Genomic DNA, 20,580 nt, shown 5'->3' with positions numbered 1-20,580 from the left:
ACTGGAGTTGCCATTTCCTTTTCCAGGGGATTTTCCCGACCCGGGGATTGAACCCACATCTCCTGCATTGGCAGGCGGATTCTCTACCACCAAGCCACCAGGGATGCCCATTACTTTCATCTATTAGTTCCTCTGATAACTGTGAAACATCTTCCTCTGTTAGTTTTCCTCTTTGCCATTACTGGAGGAAAATAAAAGATTACAGGTTATGAAATATATTGAATAAAAGCTTATTAAAAACTATAAAAATAGTAGCATAAAGAACTGTCATCTACTCTTCACTCAGATAACTCAATTGGTAACATCTTACATAATGTTTCAGATGGCATCTCTCAACTTCTTTTATACTTTTTTGAAAGGTGCTGTAATGCTTTGGGCAAAGCAGTAAGAAAACTGCCGTAATGATGACTTAAAATTTTACTATTGCCTCATTCTTCTAGGATCTCCTAGGTGGTATAGTGGTAAAGAATCCACCTGCAATGCAGGAGATGAAAAAATACAGATTCGATCTCTGGATCAGGGAAGATCCCCTGGAGTAGGAAGTGGCAACCCACTCCAGTATTCTTGCCTGGGAAATCCCATGGACAGAGGAGCCTGGTGGGCTACAGTCCATGGGGTCGCAGAAAGTTGGACACAATTGAGTAGGCACGCATGCACACAACACATCCTTCTAGGCGATTCATCATTCTTCCACTTACTATTTTGGGTGTCTTTTTTTTTTTTTTTTAAGCATAGTTGGGAATAATTGATCAGTAATAATAAAGTAATTCCTAAGATGATGAAAGACCAAAATGGTTCAAGATATAGAATAACTAAGATCATCAAGATCCTACAACTTCGGTCAGATGTATAAACGGTAAAAGCTAGAACCAGTTTATTCCATTAAAAAAAAAAAAAGTAAATTTCCATTCTTTTGAAGACCTCTAATAAAGAATCAAGTAATGAAATATAAATCTTTACAGGTAGTTAATACTGCTCAAAAAAGAAACTCAAAAACTAAAATTGGGTCTAACTAACACTGATGTTACAGACAAAAAATGGACAAGAAACTATTTAGTTCAATTCAAAAGATACTAACAACTGTATCAATATTCACTTTCTGATTTGATCACTGTATTGTAGTTTTATGTAAGATGCATTTGGGAGATCTGGGTGAAGGTTATGTGGCAATTCTTTGTATTATTTTCACAAGTTTTTAAAGCCTAAAATTATTTCAAAATAAAAAGTTTAAAAAACTAAATATTAACAGTAGAGTAATTTTGAAAAAGGAAATCATTGTGTATCCCTCTTCTCAAGGACATTAACATTTACTTCGTGTGACAAGGTTTCTATAAATTAACTGGCAAGTATAAAACAACAGATTAGGTATAACAGAAGTTATGTTAGCTGCAGCTTTCAAGAAAGTATTATAAAGAACAGAACTCAAGGTGGTTCTGTGGATGACAGATGTGCCACTCACCTCATATTCCCTCTATTCTATTCGCTATATTTCTGCCCCCACACAGACATGGGCACACAAACCTTTAAACACCTTTGTGTCCTCCACTGTGCTTAGGATAGCGTTTTGCTGTGATGGAAACCAAATCATTCATTCACACATGTATGCATCCTCTAATATTTAGTAAGCACATACTATGTGTCGGGCATTATTCTAGGAGCCAGGGATACAGATGTAAATAAAATAAAACAAACTTCTCCTTCCTCAGGAAGTTTACATGTTTAAAATCATATATTTATCTACTTACTCGCCTGCGGCAGGTCTTGCTTACAGCAGGCGGGATTGTTAGTTGTGGCATGCAAACGCTGCACTGTGGCACGTGCGATACAGTCACCTGACAAGGGATCAAACCCAGAGCCCCTGCACTGGACCACCAGGGAAGTAAACCCCAGAAGTTCACATTTTAGTGGGAGAAATAAACAAGATAATAAACAGTGTTCAAAATATTAGACAGAGACACACGCTAAGAAGAAAAAGCAGAGGAGAATTTTTGAAATTTTAGGTAATCATGACCAAAGAATATCTCACTAATAAGGTAACTCATGAAATGAAATAAATGAAGAGGCTGGCCATGTGGGGATCAGTAGAAGCAGCATCACAGGCAGAGGGGGCAGCAAGTGCAGACTCTGACGTACATATGTGCTTGGCATTTTCCAAGAAAAGGGAAAAAGCCATCTAGTTGGAGAAGAATGGAGGAAAGATAGACTAGTAGGAAATGAAGTCAGAAAGGTAATGGAGTTGGGGGTAAGAGGTAGAGAGTACACGTTTGTTCTCAGAGGTCGTAATAAAGACTCAGACTGAAATGGGAAGCCACTGGAGGGTTTTAAGCAGAGAATCACTTGGGTCGCTATGTTAAGAACAGATTGAAGAGTGGCAGTAACAAAACAGAACAGTTAAGGTGCTACTGAAACAATCCAAGCTAGAAATAGAGATGTTACTGACATTCATTGCTGTAGCTGGGGGTAGGGGGTGGAATTAAGTGGTCAAATCCTGGATAGTTTTTTCTATATAGAGCAAATAGTATTTATCTGCTGTGAATAAGAAAGTCAAAGATGCCTTTTAGCTATCCAAGAGGAAGCAGGAAGTGGGCAACTGGATTTGTTCCTCTACTGTAGAGAGGAGAGGTTTCCAGTGACAGAAATTTGAGTTATCAGTATTGCTTAGGTTTCGGAAAGGCATATGGTGCATAGCGTAGCTCTCCATAATCGAGCACATTCACATTTCTGCACCAAGTGGGACAGCTTAGATCAGGTTGTGCCTCTGAATTCCTTATTCAGTTCAGTCGCTCAGTTGTGTCCAACTCTTTACGACCCCATGAATCGTAGCACGCCAGGCCTCCCTGTCCATCACCATCTCCCAGAGTTCACTCAGACTCACATCCATCGAGTCTGTGATGCCATCCAGCCATCTCATCCTCGGTTGTCCCCTTCTCCTGCCCCCAATCCCTCCCAGCATCAGAGTCTTTTCCAATGAGTCAACTCTTCGCATGAAGTGGCCAAAGTACTGGAGCTTCAGCTTTAGCATCATTCCCTCCAAAGCACACCCAGGGTTGGTCTCCTTCAGAATGGACTGGTTGGATCTCCTTGCCAAATTCCAAACTTACCAAAATTTGGAAGTTGTGCCTCTGAATTCCAAACTTACCAAAACAAACAAACAAAAATATTTGTATTTCAGAGCTGCAAATAAGGGACTGTGTCTCTGTATATCCTTCAACAGCCTTCAAGTCAGCAAGCCTAGCCCTGGAGGATATCAACAGGACTGCAGAAACATTCACCACCACGATGCTGGTAAATACAACCAACATGCAGGCACTCACAAAGAAGAGTGGGTGAGGAAAACAAAAGCAAAAGAAAGGAGGAGCAAAAAGGAGATGGATCCGTTAGAAATTCCTACCAATAAAAGCCTAACTAATTTTGAAGCCAACTGTTAACTAAACAGAGGTATCCTCTAGTTGTTTAGTCGCTAAGCCATGTCTGACTCTTTGCAATCCAATGGACCACAGCACGCTAGGCTTTCCCGTCTTCCACTATCTCCCACAGTCTGCTCAAACTCATGTCCATTAAGTCAGTGATTCCATCCAACCATCTCATCCTGTCACCCCCTTCTTCTCTTACCCTCTCTTTCCCAGCATCAGGGTTTTTTCCAATGACTCGGCACTTCGCATCAGGTGGCCAAAGCATTGGAGCTTCAGCTTCAGTTCTTTCAATGAATATTCAGGGTTGATTTCCTTTAGGATTGACTGGTTTGATCTCCTTGCAGACCAAGGGACTCTCAGCCTTCTCTAGCACCACAATTTGAAAGCATCAATCCTTTGGTGCTCAGCCTTCTTTATGGTCCAGCTCTCACATCTGTATATGACTACTGGAAAAACCACAGCTTTGACTAGGTGGACCTTTGTCGGCAAAGTGATGTCACTGCTTTTTAATACACCATCTAGGTTTGTCAGAGCTTTTCTTCCAAGGAGCAAGCGTCTTTTAATTCCATGGCTGTAGTCACCATCCATAGTGATTTTGGAGCCCAAGAAAATAAATCTGCCACTGTTTCCAAATGTTTCCTCCATCTATTTGCCATGAAGTGATGGGACTGGATGCCACGATTTTAATTTTTTGAATGTTGAGTTTTATGCCAACTTTTTCATTCTCCTCTTTCACCCTCAGCAAGAGGTTCTTTAGTTTCTCTTTGCTTTCTGCTATAAGGGTGGTGTCTTCTGCATACCTGAGGTTATTGATATTTCTCCCAGCAATCTTGATTCCAGCTTGTGCTTCATCCAGCCTGGTATCCTGCATGATGTACTCTGCATATAAGTTAAATAAGCAGAGTAATAATACACAACCTTGATGTACTCCTTTGAAAATTTTGAACCAGTTCGTTGTTCCATTTCTGGTTCTAACCATTGCTTCTTGACCTGAATACAAGTTTCTCAGGAGGAAGGTAAGATGGTCTGATATTCCCATCTCTTCAAGAATTTTCCACAGTTTGTTGTGATCCAGTCAAAGGCTTTAGCATAGTCAGTGAAGCAGTAGATGTTTGTTTGGAATTCCCTAGCTTTCTCTATGATCCAACGGATGTTGGCAATTTGATCTCCAGTTCCTCTGTCTCTTCTAAACCCAGCCTGTACACCTGGAACTTCTTGGTTCATGTACAGTTGAAGTCTAACTTGAAGTATTTTAAGCATTACCTTGCTAGCATGTGAAATGTACGCAACTGTGTGGTAGTGTGAACATTCCTTGGGACTGGAATGAAAACTGACCTTTTCCAGTCCTGTGGCCACTGCTGAGTTTTCCAAATTTATTGACATATTGAGTGCAGCACTTTCAGTTCAGTCGTTCAGTTGTGTCCAAATCTTTGCGACCCCACAGACTGCAGTATGCCAGGATTCCTTGTCCATCACCAACTCCCAAAGCTTACTCAAACTCATGTCCATTGAGTCAGTGATGTCATACAACCATCTCACTTTAACAGCATCATTTTTAGGATTTGAAATAGCTCAGCTGGAACTCCATCACCTCCACCAGCTTTGTTCATAGTAATGCTTCCTAAGGCCACTTGACTTCACACTCCAGGATGTCCTCTAGTTATCAAACTATAAAATGTCATCAGAGTTCAGTTTGTAAACTACTTATCTATTGTATGACCTATTGTATGCCAGGACTGTCCTAGACACTGAGGATATGGAGAAAATAAAGTCCCAATATATATGAACTGTGAGCTGCTGCTGCAGCTCTCCCTGAGGAAAATCAGTATCAGGTTTCTGTCCTGCAAATATACAAGGACAAAAAAAATCTGCATTTGGTTATATGTGACAACAAATCCCACTGGGCATGTCTTTTGGGACTTTGGGGGAGAAGGACTTGCCTTTTGAAGAAACAGACCTCAGAAGAAAATTACATAACTGAAGAGAAGTCAAAGGTTTTTAATGTGTTGTTGAAAGACAATTGGACAGATAACTGTATAAAGATAATTCAAATTCAAATTTAAAAAGATGTCTGCCAGAAAAACAAAACTCCTTGAAATATTCAGAACTCAGACTACCCAAGTATGCTGCTGGATGCACCTCATTATTTGACCTTAATCTCAACAAAGAACAAAACCCAGGAATTAATTACATTGTAACAAGCAAAATATTAAAATCCTAAGATATTACTTTGACTACTCACTTATTAAAGTAACAGAAACAGGAAGGTAGGTGGAGGAAAAGAAGTACTAGGAAATAACATTGACCATATTAATAAAGTATTTTGAGCTTAACAGAGTAACAAGAAGTTACCCCAAGTTCATAATTTCTTCCCTGTGCTTCTTAACTACCTTGCTAAGCAGGGGAAGCAATCACATCTGCCAACTGAAGAGAAAAGGATTCACAAACTCTGAAAGACAGACAATCCACATGCCATTTTCAATACAATGCCACCCTTTCTAACACTCCAAAGCATTCTCTGGGGTATTTTGAGAGATGTCTAACAACTCCCTTAAACTGGCTCTGATTTCAGACTCCTCCCTCCTGTTTCTTATTCAGTGTCCCTTCTTCCTCTTCCCACCAAAAGCTGGGCTCTCCACTGAATTCCTTACAGCTCTCTGTACTTTACTCTTACACGTTCAACCTATACTGGCGTGTAGTAAAAATCACATTATATGTATATTTACCTTTCCTTCTAAGAATGTAAACTTTTCAGGGACAAACACTCTCGCTGTGTCAATCCAGAGCTATTTAAGAAGATGCTCAATAACCTTAAAAAAAATTGTGAATCACTGTGTTGTACACCTGAAATTTATATAATACTGTACATCAACTAAACCTCAACTTAAAAAAGGTGGTCAACAATGCATGTTGACTCATTTTAACTTTAGAATCTGAATCTCAATCTTACCCCTCAAACGTGCCTTCAAAAGCTCATTGCTGCTTCTTCCAAAAATTAAACATAAAATTATCATATGTCTTAGCAATTCCACTTCCGGGTATATACCTAGAAGAATACGAAGTAGGTACTTGAAGAGATATTTATCCATCCATGTTCACAGCTGCATAGACAAGAAGTGGAATAGACACTATTCCACTTAGACAAAAAGTGGAAACAACCAAACATCTATCATATGGATAGATGAAATGTGGATGGAGGCAATGATTGCGCAACAATGTATATGCACTTAATGTCACTGAATCACACATTTAAAAATAGATAAAACTGTAAATTTTATATGTTTTACTACAACCAGAAAAAACAAACAAACAAACACCACACTGCTCCTTCTCCATTTACTATCCTTAGACCAGAGACAGCTGGAGTATAGCATTAAGAGCCTGGACTCTGTAACCAGAATGCCTGGGTTCAGATTCTGGATTAGCCATTTACCATATGTCTAACTTCTCTGTCCCACTGTTTCCTCATCTTTAAAACAGATTTCATAGTACCTACTACACAGTGCTGTAGTGAGCATTAAACATTAATAAATGTATAATACTTAAGTCAGTGCCTGGGGCATAGTAAAGGGCTCAGTAAGTGTTCTCATTACTACTCAAGAAGAGAGACAAAGTGTAGTCTGAAAAAGCATTTATCATCTTTATAAGACTCTACAGAAAATAAAGCTTAACAAATTCTTGATTGATAAGAGTTATCCAGAAGAGTAAGAAAGCCTTTGAAAGCACTGCATTAGATTACTGAATGCCATGGATACAATCTTTTAATTCCAACTAAAATTCACAGCCATTAACATCTGCCTGGCAAAGATCTTCAGCATCTTGTCTGTTTGCACTGAAGATGCAAACAGGATTATGTTTTGCCAGGAATCTTATCAAATTACTATATAACCCATTCCTGAAAAAAAAAAAAAAAATTTTTTTTTTCTTCTTACTCTTTAGGTGAAACCTTAATTACAAAATGCAAATCTATCTAGGGTCTTTGACAAAACTATATGATACTGATATTTGATATTAACTCTCTTAATACAGCATTATTTAGGCTCTTACCTGAAATTAAAGTCTATGTGGGACTTCTGACCCTGGCTCACCAAAAGACCACACAGTCTTCAAGGGCATGAATAGGGTCTTCTATGTTTCCCAGCACACAGCATCACAAACAGTGGGAATTATGTGCTGACCAAACTGTCCTCAATGGAAACTCTCCGCTATTCTCACCAACTTTATCAGTTTATAGAAACAGGGAAAATACCCAGGTTTCCTGCCTCCAGACCAGTTCTACTACAGTCACCACTAAGCAAATTAAAGTTGCTGTTGCCACTGCGACTTCTTTAGCTAAGAAGGTGGGACTTAATCTCTTCACATGAGTACAGCACAGGACACCAAGCTCTCAGTCCCAAATGAGCAAAGCACAAATCCAGAACTGAATTTAAGTTCAGCTAATTAGCCAGAGGGCTTGATAAGATATTAAGGAATAAATAAACATTTTTGTCCCATGTTTATTTTCTCATGAAAAATATTAAAAACACAAGTAATTTCTCTTAAGAAAAGAGAATGTCTCTGGCACTCAGGGCCGGTGCATTGGGATGACCCTGAGAGATGGGATGGGGAGGGAAGAGGAAGGGGATTCACACATGTATACCTATGGCTGGTTCATGTCAGTGTATGGCAAAACCCACTACAATATTGTAATTAGCCTCCAATTAAAATAAATTAAAAAAAAAAAGAATGTCTCAACTCTGAGCAAAATCCTCAATTAAAGTGGTTCATTAACCTTGAAATGTCCTAAGGCAATTTCCAAATACACTGCAGGGCAACAGTACATAAGCCACATACATAAGGCTCAATACACTAGCCTCAAATTCACCCTTCTCTAATAAAATAGAGTAAGAACATTATGCTTTATAAATATAAATAGAAAGTGGTCTAGATGTTCTAACAGAATTACATAAAACCAGGCTTTTCAAGAACATCTAAAGTTACCTAAAGGGCAACTTACTTATTTGTGAAATTAAGCAGCAGACCACCTGTACAATTAGGGCATTCAAAAAATGCAGGAGCTGAAGAAACTGGAAAATTTTATTCAAAGTCTCAGGTTTTTTTAATCACCGTTTTTGATTAAAAATCATTTAGTAAAATGCAAATTCAACATTTCCTTTTCTAAATCTCAGTCTTGGGAAGAGAAGCTTTCTCAGCCTTTCCTTGGCTAACTGGATGTGAAGTTCTAAGGCAAAGAAACAGTGGCCAAGTCTAACTAACTACCCACCATCCCATTGGCTTAGAGGAAGCCCCGCCCCGTTCAGCCTCGGTAACCCAACATCAAGGGAACTCCAGGAAAGGTTGTCCCCGGCCACATTTCTAGTCTCTGATGACTCTCCGCCCCTCCCCCCAACCAGCACCGCTGCGGAAGCACGGTCTCAGCACGAGCAGCCCTCGACCGCAGACTGCAGCGAAAGGACCTTGAGCACCTCGCCCCAAGAATTACAACCAAGAGGGCCGTGAAGTGGACCACGCTCTCACTCTCCAGGCTGCATAGTGCCATCCATGCTGCACCGAGTAAAGCAGAGACAACAGCTCTGGCACCTGACTCTCCGGCCCGAGGCAAAAGGCTTGGCCGAGCCACAAGAGAAAGTCCTGACACCTCCACAGTTCGCAGTCTGGGGGCTCCTCCCACCCCATGGAGACGTAGGGCGGGGCAGATCTAGGCGCCGCGACTCTCAGCCAGACAGGACAGCGGGCTTTCCCGAGCCCCGCCTCACTTGCCAAGGAGGCGGAAACCCGGGAAAGGGGGAGGACGGTCAGGGGGAGTGGCATCGCCGCTCCGTCCGGCCCCTCCGGCCAACCGGATCCCAGGAAGGCGGAGGAAGGCAGATTTCACGCCCCCTCCCTGCCGCGCCCCGAAGCCACAGGCGGGAGACCCCCAGCCCGTCACCCAACCCCAGCAGGCCAGTGCTAGGCCGCTCAGCCAAGGCCCCGCCCAACCAGGGAGGACTGGAGGGGTGGTCGGCGGCAAAGAGCACTCAGCATAGGGCCCAGCCCCGCCCCTTTCTCCACAATCGCACGCGCGCGCCGGCCCCGCCCCTGAGCGGCGGCGCGAGAGCCCGCCCCCTCCGCGCGCACCGGGACTACGCTCTCCTCCCCCTCCCGCACCGAGAGCTACCCCGCTCCGCCCCCCACCCCCCTCACACATCCACACGCCTCCCGCCCTCCTGCTCTACGGGAAGCCGAGGAGGTCAGCCCCCCCCCAAAATACACACCCTCGCTCCGGCGTTACCCGCCACCAGGCTCCCCGCCCCGACCCCGGCCCGGCGTGCTCTCACCGCAAAGCTGCTTCGGCCGCTCCTCACTGCGTGTCCCTCTCGGCGTGAGCCTCTGGGGCAGGGAGGCCCCAAGAACCGCGCGGAGCACAGGCCCGCCAAAGCGGACTGGCAGCCGCCCCTCTGCTAACGGAGCGGTCACAGGCCCCAGTGCCCAGACTGGGAAGGAGGGAGGGAGGGAGGGAGGGAAACTCCGAGGGGGGAAGGGGAGGGGGGGAAGATGGAGAAACCGTCTCCGCCGCCTCTACCGCCGCGGCCGCTTCTCTGTTACCCGGGAAATCCCGCCCACTCGCCCGGCCCGCCCCGCAGAGGGAAGACTCAGCTTCGCTCCGCACAGGCCGTACTATCCGCCCGTCAAAGATATAGCCAATCGCTGCGCTCTGCCTGCTGATGCCCGCCCCTTTCCCCCCCGGCTGGAAGGGGAGGGGGGGAGCCGCTCACCTTCTCCACGCCCCTATTGGCGGGGAGCTTCCCTAACTCAACCCCGCCTATTGGAGACGAACTGCTGAATCCCACCCCCAAGCCACAATACTATTGGAAGAAGCAGGGAAGCTCTCCGCATCTCATTGGAGAACTCTATATGTCCCGCCCCATGCCGTCTCAGCTACAGGCCCAAAAACTCCGCTCCCGCCCTCGCCGGTCACCGTATTGGAAGACTACCCCTAGCTCTCCGGCTGCCCTAGGAAGGTAAGTAACCGATGTGGGGTAAAATGTCCGTGAGCAGGCTCCTCCTACCGCACTGCCGGACCATGCCCCGCCTCCAACCATCAGACTGGCTGTCTCGGCGCCGGTAGGAGCCTCTATTGGCCAGGATGCCCGTCTAGGAAGCAGCTGACTCCGCCCTGCGCGAGGAGGCTGAACCTTAGCAGTCCTTTTGTGGAATGTTTACACTAGAGACTGAAGCGCAGAGTTCCAGGGCCTGTAACAGAAGGTGATGCGGAGCGCAGCAGCGGGAATCCGATGTCTTGGGATCTGAAAGGGAGAGGCAGCAGCATTGCCACCGTGGAGGACCCCCTTACAAAGGGAAAGAGAATCTCATTCTTCCCATCCAGTTCTCTACAATTTACATTTCTGCAGAATGCCTCCTTGTAGACACAAATATGCGGAGCAGCCGACAGCTCCTTTCAGTAAGTAGAATACAGAATTAAGGGCTGGAGATCAAAGTCGAGGAATAGCTCCAGCGGTTGTTCAGCCCGCAGCTAGGGGTGGCTGCATACTTTTAACACCGACACTCCCTAAACCTGAATATGCAGTCCTAAGAGGGCGGAGATAACCAAAATGAGGGCAGGGCCCTAACAGCCAACGCCCTGGCAAGCCTCTGAAAGGCGGAGCGTGAGGCGTACGGCAATTGCGATCTCCAGGGTAGATCTGGAGGATCAGACTCGACTGAGAAAAGGAGACCAAACAGGCCATGGCATAAATGAATCTTGCACCACACTTCAGAGAAATAATAAAAGTTCCAGAGTTGGAAACGGAATAAGAACAGCTGTTCCCTCCTCCTTGGTCAGCGAGAGTTAATGACAGTTCCTAGGCCCTCTCTGTTTAGGTAATATGGCCTTGAACACAGACGAGATGCTAGCGATATCTAGGTGGCTTTTATTTATTCACTAAATAGGGCGAACTGACGCTGGCCTTGCTTTGGGGGGCGCTCACGGAGCGCCAGGAGAGGAGGGGGCGGGACTAGAGTTTTCCCGCTCTCTTCCGCAAAAAAGCTACTCCCCTAAGAGAGCCGAGTCCGTATCCGAGAGGCAGGCCCCAGGTAGCTCACTCCCAGGTCCTTTCTTGTCCTTCCTCCGTAATCCGCCGGAGACCCCAAGAAATGAGCGCTGGCAACAGGTGGGCCGGACTCCAAACCGGAAGGCAGCGAACTGAACTTCATCAATAGCCGACAGATGGGAACAATCTCCCTGGGAGCCAAACCCTGCCCCAGGACGGAGCTCAAAAAATAAGTAACACGGACGAAACAAACGAGACCCCCAGCCCAAACCTCTAGGAGGTTACGAAGAAGCGGCAAATATGCAGAACTGGGTCTTCCTCCTCTCCTTGCACTGGGTGCCACACGGCATTCCCACCTGGACATCAAGAACCATTTGGAACTCTAGCAGAATTGGGCCACTCTCGACTTCTCTGTCAGCAGGGGATGAGCTGCCCTGGATATTGCCTAAAGCATCCACGGCAACCCTAGGTTGCTCAGAGGTTTTGATAAAGCTTAGTAAGGACAGCGGCTGCCTTATGCTGGAAAGAAAACACACTGGCAGCGTCCGCAGCGTTCTGAAGCTAGGCTTAGGGCGGTCTCCGGGAAGTTGAGTCGCAAGAAAAGCCAGGATGCAGGGTCAGAACTTTAGTACTTGGCGAGGAAGGACAGACCACACCCCCTCCTCCCAACCCTTGCAGAACCACAGGAGCAAAGCCCCCCAAAGCCACCCTACACCGTCAACCCCTAACTTCAAAGCGAAGGCTACCAGATCTCGAGCCTTGGAGGAAACATCGTGTGCCTTTCTCGGCTCTCCCTGCCCCCCTTGCCAAGAGCTCCAAGCCCGGGACTTCCGGGCGGGAGGACTGTTCGAAGGAGCAAGGCGCGCCTTACACATGTGCTGAGCGCGCACACACGCTAGGGTAGGGGGCGGGGAACAGGGGTGGACTTCCCTCTCCAAGCTCGCTCCCCCGTAGGGGGCGGGACTATCCACCTCACCAATCAGAAGTAGGGGCGGACCCTTGCGCCTCACGTAAGCCGCAGGAATCCTCCCTCCGCCCTTCACGGAAAAAAATCCTAGCAACTTAAACTCCAGCCCGGCCTCCGATAGGCGGAGCTGGGAAGAATGTCATCCAATCAACAACCGAGCAGGAAAAAAGGGAGCCTCGCCCAGCCAGTGGAAAACAAGAGAAGGCGGGCACTCTGAAGAAGCCCGAGACGGGTGGAAGAGAGGAGGGAAGGCCCCGCCCCTCAGCTCGCCTCCAGGCCGGTTGCACAAGCCGTCGCCGGAGTATAGTAAACAGGCTAGGCCAAGGAGTGGAAGCTGGGGTAGTCTGGCGCTCCAAGGGCCGGGCCCCTGCGCCTCCTCTCCTGGCGTCGCCCCGCCCGACCTCCGCGGTTCGCGCCGGCGCCCCGCCCCCCAGCCCGCGGCCGCCATCCCGACTGACAGGCGCGCCTCCCGCGCCCCTCCCGCCCGCTGATGCATTTCCTTTTCCCGATTTCGAGCGTGGAGACTGTTTGCCCAGTTTCCGACCTTCACTGCCCCTTTCAGGCTACCCCCTCGTGGGCGCGCTCACTCGCCGGTGCCCCCGCCCCCGCCCCTTCCGCGGGCGAGCAGCACGGCAGGGGGAGGGGAAAGGAGCCGCCGTCGCCGCCTTGGGGTGGGCGGGGAAGGAGGCAGCTCCATGTTTGCAAAGGGATCAGCTGGGGCTGCGGGTCGAAGCCGCCGAGTTCCTGGAGGTTTTCCACACCCCCGGGCCGGGTTCCGGCGCCGAACGCTAGCTCTCCTGCCACGGCCCGGGAGTTCGGAGAGCTCAGACCGGCGCATGGGTCTACTGCCGAGGCGCTGGGGCTCTTTCCGGTGGCCTCCCCCGCCCCCGACCGCCCCTCCCGCAAGTCCGGCGTTGCCCCCGCCCCCAGAGTCCATAACAACCGCGGGCCCAAGGAGCCCGCGCCTCTTCTGAGCGCGCCCACCGCCCCCTCCGACAAGTTTGCGGACAGAAACAAAACCCTTGGGCGGCTGCCGCCCTCGCCCAGCGTGGTTAGCGGGGAAAGCTGCGGGCCTGGGCTCGCTCGCTAACTCCAGCTCTCGACCAACTCCGGGCGGTTTGGTGGGCCCGGCCGGCTGAGCTCAGGCCGCCGCCCCCTGCCGAGCCCGCGCGCCGCATCTCGGGCCCGGTTCCAGTCGGTGTACGGAATCTCCCCTTTTTTCTTCTTTACAATAATTTTTAAAGGCATTCCAGCAGGGCGAGGGATCTCCTCCTGCCGGCCCCTTACCCAGCCCGCCGCCGAAACCTACCGAAACCGACCGCTCGGTGAAATAAACTAGGCAGCACGGCCGGCACACTGGAGACCCCGGGTCGGGCCGACCCCCTCCCCGCGGATCTGGCCCGGCTTGGAAACACACTGGCGAGCGGGCGGCGCCAAGAGCTCTCCTTCCTGGCCTGCCCCTCGCCTCCCTCGGCCGCCGGACTCCAAGCCTCCCCTAGCTCCGTCCCAGGGCCCGCGGCGCCTGCACCATGGCTGACTGGTCAAAGGGACCGGCCGGCAAACAAGCCCCCCAAACGCCCGAGATTGGGGAGACCAAATTAAAAGCAGCTGTTTAACATACCTTCCGAGCCAGGCGAGGAGTCCTGAATGGGGGGGAACGCCCCCCACGGGCCATTGGCTCCCTGGTGCTCGCGTCAGTCATCCTGGGCCCGCCTCCTCCCCTTGCTCCACCTCTTCCCCTTCATTGAACGCCCCCTCCCTCCAAAAAATAGAAATAAATTAATTAAACTAGCTGTGAGTGGGAGGTGCAACCATGGCAGAGGGCCCCATCTCTACCGCACCGCCGCTTGGAGTTACTTGAGGCCCTTGGACTGGAAGGAGACCTCCTGGGACTCGGAGATTCGCTGGGTGAACCTGGAGGAGGAGCTATTGAGGCTACCCGGCCCCCATATCCTTCTTACACACACCCCATTTGGAACTGGGCAGAGAGAGCGGGTGAGGATACCCTAGCGACTGACTGGAATGTCCCGACTCCCCTGGCTGTGTAACCTAACCGTGTCCGGCGCCTGCCTAAAAACTGAGCGGTGTAAGCGGGAAGTCCTGCCTTCGGGGTAACAGGCACTTGCCTGAGCACCTACAGGGGTGAGGCAGACACATTCACACCGCACCTGCTGCTTTTTGCCATTACAGAAACTGAATGAGATGCTCACTCTGTGTCCTCTTAGGGCTTCAGACCTAGCTGAAGAGAGGATACAGAAAGAGCTAAGGCAATTTGGAAATGTATATAGAGACACCTCCAGAGGCTCAGAGCAGGGAGAGTCTTCTAGCTGAGGAAAACTGGGTGAAGACTTCATGGAGGAGGTGGCACTCACGCAGAAACGGAGGGGCAATTAACTCATTTTCAGCAAAGCACACAAAATGATAAATGCAAAGCAGTATTAAAAGCTTCTTCAAGTGTGGCTATAGTAACGAAAACCAGAGTTGGAAAGATGGAGTCAGAGAGCAAAGACTTTTCTACCTTGTTAAAATACTTAGACTTGTATAGCAGAATGTACAAGCAGCATGCTGGGTCACAGGACCACAGGCCCAGAACTACCATTTAAGATGCTCAACATCCCAGCAGCTGGATGAATTCTGAGGGTGGGCTGAAAGAAGGGTGACTGCAAGTGGCAAGGGGAGGCAGAAAGGCTTGTAATGACTGGTTTGAAGACTACAGAGGTACATCTTCTGGTGGGAGGGGTAGGTGGAGGGAGCCAAGATGTTTCTTGTCTCTCCTGGTCCCCCAATCCAGAAACCCTTCCTACTTTCAGCAGCCCTAAAGTCAAAATTCGGACTCAGATGCTTCCCTGGATCATTTGTAATTTTTTTTTTTTTTTTTTTTGCAGGGGGATGGTGAGGCTATGCCACATGTCTGTGCTCAACAGAGCTGACCCTGGGGCCAGGTTACACAGTGAATGAGCAAGAAAGACCAGTTGAGATATTCAGGAAAGGAAGCTAGTGTGGATAAGGTGAGGTGTCAGAATGCGAAGGGCCTTTAAATCCTGTGGCAGAATAGGGCAGCCTGCTGCCAGTTAGGCTATCCCAACAATTCAGGTGAGATGTAAGGAAGATTTGACTAGGGCACTGGCAATGGGTAAGCAGGAATAAAAATGGGGAGATGTGTTTGAGAAAGCTTCAAGAGGACTGGGTGACTGATCATTGTGGGTTATGGAGGGAAAGTTGTCAGTGGCTGGTGTGTGAAGAGGTAGGAGAGCTTGAAGCTAGTGCTTTGGCCATCTGGGTAGTAAGAACAGTGATTTAGCAGTATATCCTTAGGCAAGTCCCTTTCTCCCTCTGGGCCTGTTTCTCTTCTGCAAAAATAGGGGTAAAAAAAATTGGAGTAGAAAGATAGTCTGTAAGGACCCTTCCCTCCCTGAGTCCATGGGGGTGGGGGGGGGGCTCTAATGGGGAGGAAAGTTTGCTAAGGAGAGCACGTGGGAAGAAACACTGATTTGGGAAAGGAAGTAGGTCATCTCAGGTATAGGGACTAGAATCTGGGTGGCAGCTTGGTTGGAATTACTGAAGGAAAGGGAGTAAAGAAGGAAAAACCAGGAGGTGAAGACTGTGTATTCAGTGGGAAGCCCAGCATGTGGCAGGGCCATTGAGGCTGAAGTACATTCTCAGCCTGGGGGACCCTTAGACTGAAGACCAAGTTTTCCTATATCAGAACAGAGATCTCATGATGTTTGGAGCCCTATCTCAGATTTGGGCTTTATTTCCCAAGATGCTCTGCCCTAAATGAAAGCATAACAGATACTGTGTGAATGTAAGATGGGGGAGAGTAATAGAACAGAAAGAACATTCATCTGGAAGTTGAGCCCCATGGTTTCCACTTGGTCTTCTTATTTCCTGTGGTTCAGCCTCCTGTCCTGTACAAGAAGTTCACAGAGCAGTCCATACCGTTATGCAGATCACACATGATGATAAAAACTTGTTTTAATACACCTAACTTGTCTTTAATACACAGAAGTTTGGAACTTCTGTGGAGGCCAAAGGCCCAAGCATCTGACTGTAAGCCTTAACTCTAGTGGGTGTACTGTAAATGAGGTTACTTATGGAGCATTTGCAAACTAGGACAGTTACTCCTGCTCAGAGAACCAGACTTCACTGATAGTCCTTAACCTCCTAAGTGCACCACCCTGATGGGAATCCCCTCTTAAACACCCTCTAGACTGAGTTCCTCAAGGAGAGTAACTCTAATGCACCCCCGAGCCGCCTGTATCCCCAGCAGTCAGGCAAGGGGGCCCCTTGAAAGAGGTCCTGTGATTGTTTCTGGCTCGGTACATTGATCCCTGCAGAACACAGCCACTCCCAGACTCTGGGAAATTAGTTAAGTTTGATTTGGAGACAATGGCCCTCCAGCTTCACTAACAGTTGCATCCACCCCCACCTCACCCCTACTCTGATTATCAGTGAGAACAAAAGAGTGAATGAATCTGTGTGAAGGCCTTGGAGAAGTCACACGGGGAAGCCAGGTTCTGATTCCCAGGAGTCCTCTTTTGTGTTGAATTGTATTTGTAGCTGAGCAAACTGGAGGCTCACAGTACTAGAATGACTTGCCCAAACCAAGCTGCCAAACCGAGCCTGCCTGAGCTTCGTCCACTCCACCTCGTGCTATTTCTAGACATACTAGGACCCGTGATTCAAGTTGGGACTTCTGAGAGAAACAGCCTCCCCTCTTGTCCCACACTCCTTTCCTTCCTGACTCCAAAAGCAGCTTGTGCCAGCTTGAAATGATTTCTGGCCCTTTTCAAAAAAAATTTCTCCAAAGAAGCAATTTGTTTCCAAATCACATACATGCATCTTCAACTCACAACACATAGACTCAAAACTGTCACATTTTCTGACACCCTGCCTCCTAGGCATCACACACATACACCCTCAATCACAGTTTTTAGGGTGCTTATGGTAGGTGGTGATTGAGAGTTATTTAGGGTCTGCACTTTAGTAGTTCTGCCAAAAAGATGTCAGTGCTAGGGCCCTGCTGACACAATTTCTGCCAGCTAAAGACCATTGGCAGTTTGGGAATATACAGGTGAGGGGCATCTAAGGCTTGCTTCCCACTCCCAACCCAAAGCGTCTGATAGGTTTAATGGGAAAAGCTTAAGGTATTGGTCAGAATTCCAGTTTAGCCACTTCCTAGCTAGGCTGTCTTTAGCAAGTCATTAATCTTTTCAATTTCCTTATCTGTAAACTAAGAATAGGGCTTCCCTGATTGTTCAGTGGTAAAGAATCCACCTCCAATGCAGGAGACTGGGGTTCCATCCCTTCCTGGGTTGGGAAGATCCCCTGGAAAAGGAGACAGCAACCCACTTGAGTGTTCTTGCGCAGGAAATCCCATGGACGGAGGAGCCTGGCAGGCTACAGTCCGTTGAGCCACAATGAGTCCAAGACTTAGCAACTAACCACCACCAAAGAATACCTACTGCAGTGGGTTATTGTGAGATTAAAAATAAAGTATGCCTAGCACTCAAAGGTTGTCAGATCCTTTTTTCCTTTATTTTGTCAACATTCCCTTCTCCTAGCCATTCAAAGTCCCTGGTGTTCCAGTTTGAGAGGAGACTAGGATAGGCTTGAAGGACCCCAAAATTCCACTGTATAAATTAGAAACCACATTTCTCTGGCAGCCAGATGGCTTATATGGTTGTACATATGCCATATTTTGAGCATCCCTGACTCAATGGACATGAGTTTGAGCAAACTTAGGGAGATAGTGAAGGACAGGGAAGCCTGATGTGCTGCAGTTCATACGGTTGCAAAAGTCGGACATGATTTTTAAACTGGGTTTCCTCGCTTGGCATTGTTTACCCCTCTAGGTCACTTCAGCCCAAATCTAGAAAAAAGATGTAACAGTATGTTCAGTTTACTCTGCTTTATGCTTTCAAACTGTTTGCTTTTGGATATTTGCTGTTGATATTTTAAGGTAGCAGTTTCCTTTGTTTGAATGAAATCTTACTCAGAGGTCTAATATGCAAAAATTGGGCCTTGCTTTGGTTGAAGTGGAGCCCAAGCACTATTCCTTCACTTCTAACTCATATTTCCTCGTCACCTCCTGCCTCAGGATCACTAGTGAAGTTCCATTTCTGAATCCTGGTCATTCATCCCAGCCACTCCCCATCTCTCACCAGTGTGTGAGAAGACAGCCTGGTCTTGTCCTTGGTTACCTCTGCCTAGTAATCAGAATCTTTCCCAAGCTTTTCTTTCCCTATCCTCCCCTAAATATCAGTGGCTTCCAAGGGTCTCGCCTCTCTTCTTGCCCTCCTCATTCTTCTTTGTTCTCACCCACTTCCAAGGCTCCTGGCTCTATCTAAACTAAGTCACCAATTGCTATCTCCAGACTAGCATCTGCCCTGAACATCCTACTCTGTAGGCCACTCGTTGCTGGCCACAGAATAGGTATCATTAAAGGTCAAGGAGGTAAAACAGACTTCACAGGATGAAATGGGTGAGCTAGACTCAGCTATGCATCTGGCCAGTCGTGAGGCTAAGACAACTATTGATACATTAGCTTAGAAAAGAACCAGGTTCTGATGCGAGGGGAAGGGTAGAAGTGAGCCTAGTGGGGAAGAGCATGCTGTGTCCTTTTTTTACTACTTTCTCTACACAACTCACTGTCTTGCTTTCCTACTTTCACCTTCATCTTAGTCCCCCAAACTATCAGGAACATATTACCATGTTCAGTTCAGTTCATTTCAGTCACTCAGTCGTGTCCGACTCTTTGCGACCCCATAAATCGCAGCACACCACGCCTCCCTGTCCATCACCAACCCCCAGAGTTCACTCAGACTCATGTCCATCGAGTCAGTGATGCCATCCAGCCATCTCATCCTCTGTTGTCCCCTTCTCCTCCTGCCCCCAATCCCTCCCAGCATCAGAGTCTTTTCCAATGAGTCAACTCTTCGCATGAGGTGGCCAAAGTACTGGAGTTTCAGCTTTAGCATCATTCCTTCCAAAGAAATCCCAGGGCTGATCTCCTTCAGAATGGATTGATTTGGATCTCCTTGCAGTCCAAGGGACTCTCAAGAGTCTTCTCCAACACCATGTTAGGAGAAACATGTTGTTACCCTAAGTTGTTGAGAAGGGATCAATGGCTCCCCCTTCCATCCAACACACTCTAGGTTTCTGGTTTAGTTAGCTTTGTCCATGTTGGGTTTAGCCAGGAAAAAAAAAAAGAGAGAGTATTTAAGACTGCAGAACACCAGACTTAGCTTGAACAGATTTTATGAAAGCTATGGTGAGAGGTAAAAGAAGGCTAAACACTGCAACAGGTTTCTGAGAGTGCTAGATTTCTATTTGTGGAGCTGTTTTCTGTGGTCAGTTAAAAGCAGTGCAGTCTTAAAACATTTGATATTCGCAACTGTCTGTGTGATGGTAACTGTAGAGTGGGTATCTCCCAAGACTAAATCTGATTCCCAAACTCGTGGATCTTTTAGCTTCTGTCCTTGGTAAGTTAATGATGGTGTGTGGATAGTAGTCTTGGTAGTAACCAAGGCTAGAGACAAACCTAAGACCTTGGTTGGGAGCTCTGGTAGCTCGGCTCTGAGTCACCCAGTCTGTCCCACATGTAATAACACAAAAGCCTTAAAGGTCTATGGGTTGGCCCCCTTGGATAGAGAACTGAGGGATCATAGGGAGGTGGATGCACCTTGAAAGAGGAGACTTTGAAAATAAACTAGAACTGGGGATTCCAAGTGGCAGCTGACCCAACCAGAGAAGGGTCTGATGGTTCCTCTATAGGTAGGTATCTTGCATTGTCCAGTAAAGAACCAGACCCTCAGTGTTGGAGGGCCTGTAGTAGGATCATTTAAAACAGCACCTTTTTTAAAAATAAAAGCTAGGACCTGCCTTGAGTTGAGTGGTGAGACCTCAGAACTACTGAAGAGCTCGGTTACTCTAGGAAGACTTTTCTACCTAGCCATACTTCCTGGCCCACCACCCTGCAGTGGTCTGACTTGTGAGGGTTTCCGTATGTGTCTGGTTCTCTGACTTGTGAGGGTTTCCGTATGTGTCTGGTTCTCTAGAGATGGGAAGATCCTAAGGCAGGAGCCCCATCTTCTTCAGGTATGATGCTAAATAGTCCAGTCTCCTGAGAACCAGTCCCATTCTGTCATTCACTTGCACATAACAAAGG

The 20,580-nt window shown here is 47.6% G+C and overlaps 2 protein-coding genes and 1 long non-coding RNA gene across 7 annotated transcripts in view; 2 read left to right on the top strand and 1 right to left on the bottom strand.

The window, feature by feature from the left end:
* The window catches only part of SIN3A (SIN3 transcription regulator family member A), a 65,987-nt gene extending 51,928 nt beyond the window's left edge, over positions 1–14,059 (bottom strand). Inside the window, exon 1 of one of the 4 annotated variants that reach the window (XM_060401414.1) lies at positions 13,720–14,059. The gene's annotated coding sequence lies outside the window, so the exon portion shown is untranslated. Of the gene's footprint in view, positions 1–8,993; positions 9,083–9,730; positions 9,989–13,719 lie in introns of those variants that run through there. The other 3 variants (XM_012098665.5, XM_015101977.4, XM_060401413.1) reach the window with 3 other exon arrangements.
* On the top strand, positions 8,955–9,857 carry LOC121817050 (serine/arginine repetitive matrix protein 1-like). Its single transcript, XM_042234984.1, has one exon. The coding sequence runs from the start codon at positions 8,955–8,957 to the stop codon at positions 9,855–9,857; it is 903 nt and encodes a 300-aa protein (XP_042090918.1).
* On the top strand, positions 10,370–17,924 carry LOC121817102 (uncharacterized). Of its 2 annotated transcripts, none has more exons than XR_006056854.2 (2): positions 10,370–10,414; positions 15,296–17,924. It is a non-coding gene; the product is annotated as an uncharacterized LOC121817102 (long non-coding RNA). The 2 variants fall into 2 exon arrangements; XR_006056853.2 differs by lacking the exon at positions 10,370–10,414 and adding an exon at positions 14,201–14,405.
* Positions 17,925–20,580: the final 2,656 nt, after the last annotated feature.

The sequence above is a fragment of the Ovis aries genome, chromosome 18, assembly GCF_016772045.2.
Source record: "Ovis aries strain OAR_USU_Benz2616 breed Rambouillet chromosome 18, ARS-UI_Ramb_v3.0, whole genome shotgun sequence".
NCBI lineage: Eukaryota > Metazoa > Chordata > Mammalia > Artiodactyla > Bovidae > Ovis > Ovis aries.
The sequence above is the reverse complement of the archived record's forward strand: the minus strand, read 5'-3'. Positions and strand labels throughout refer to the sequence as shown.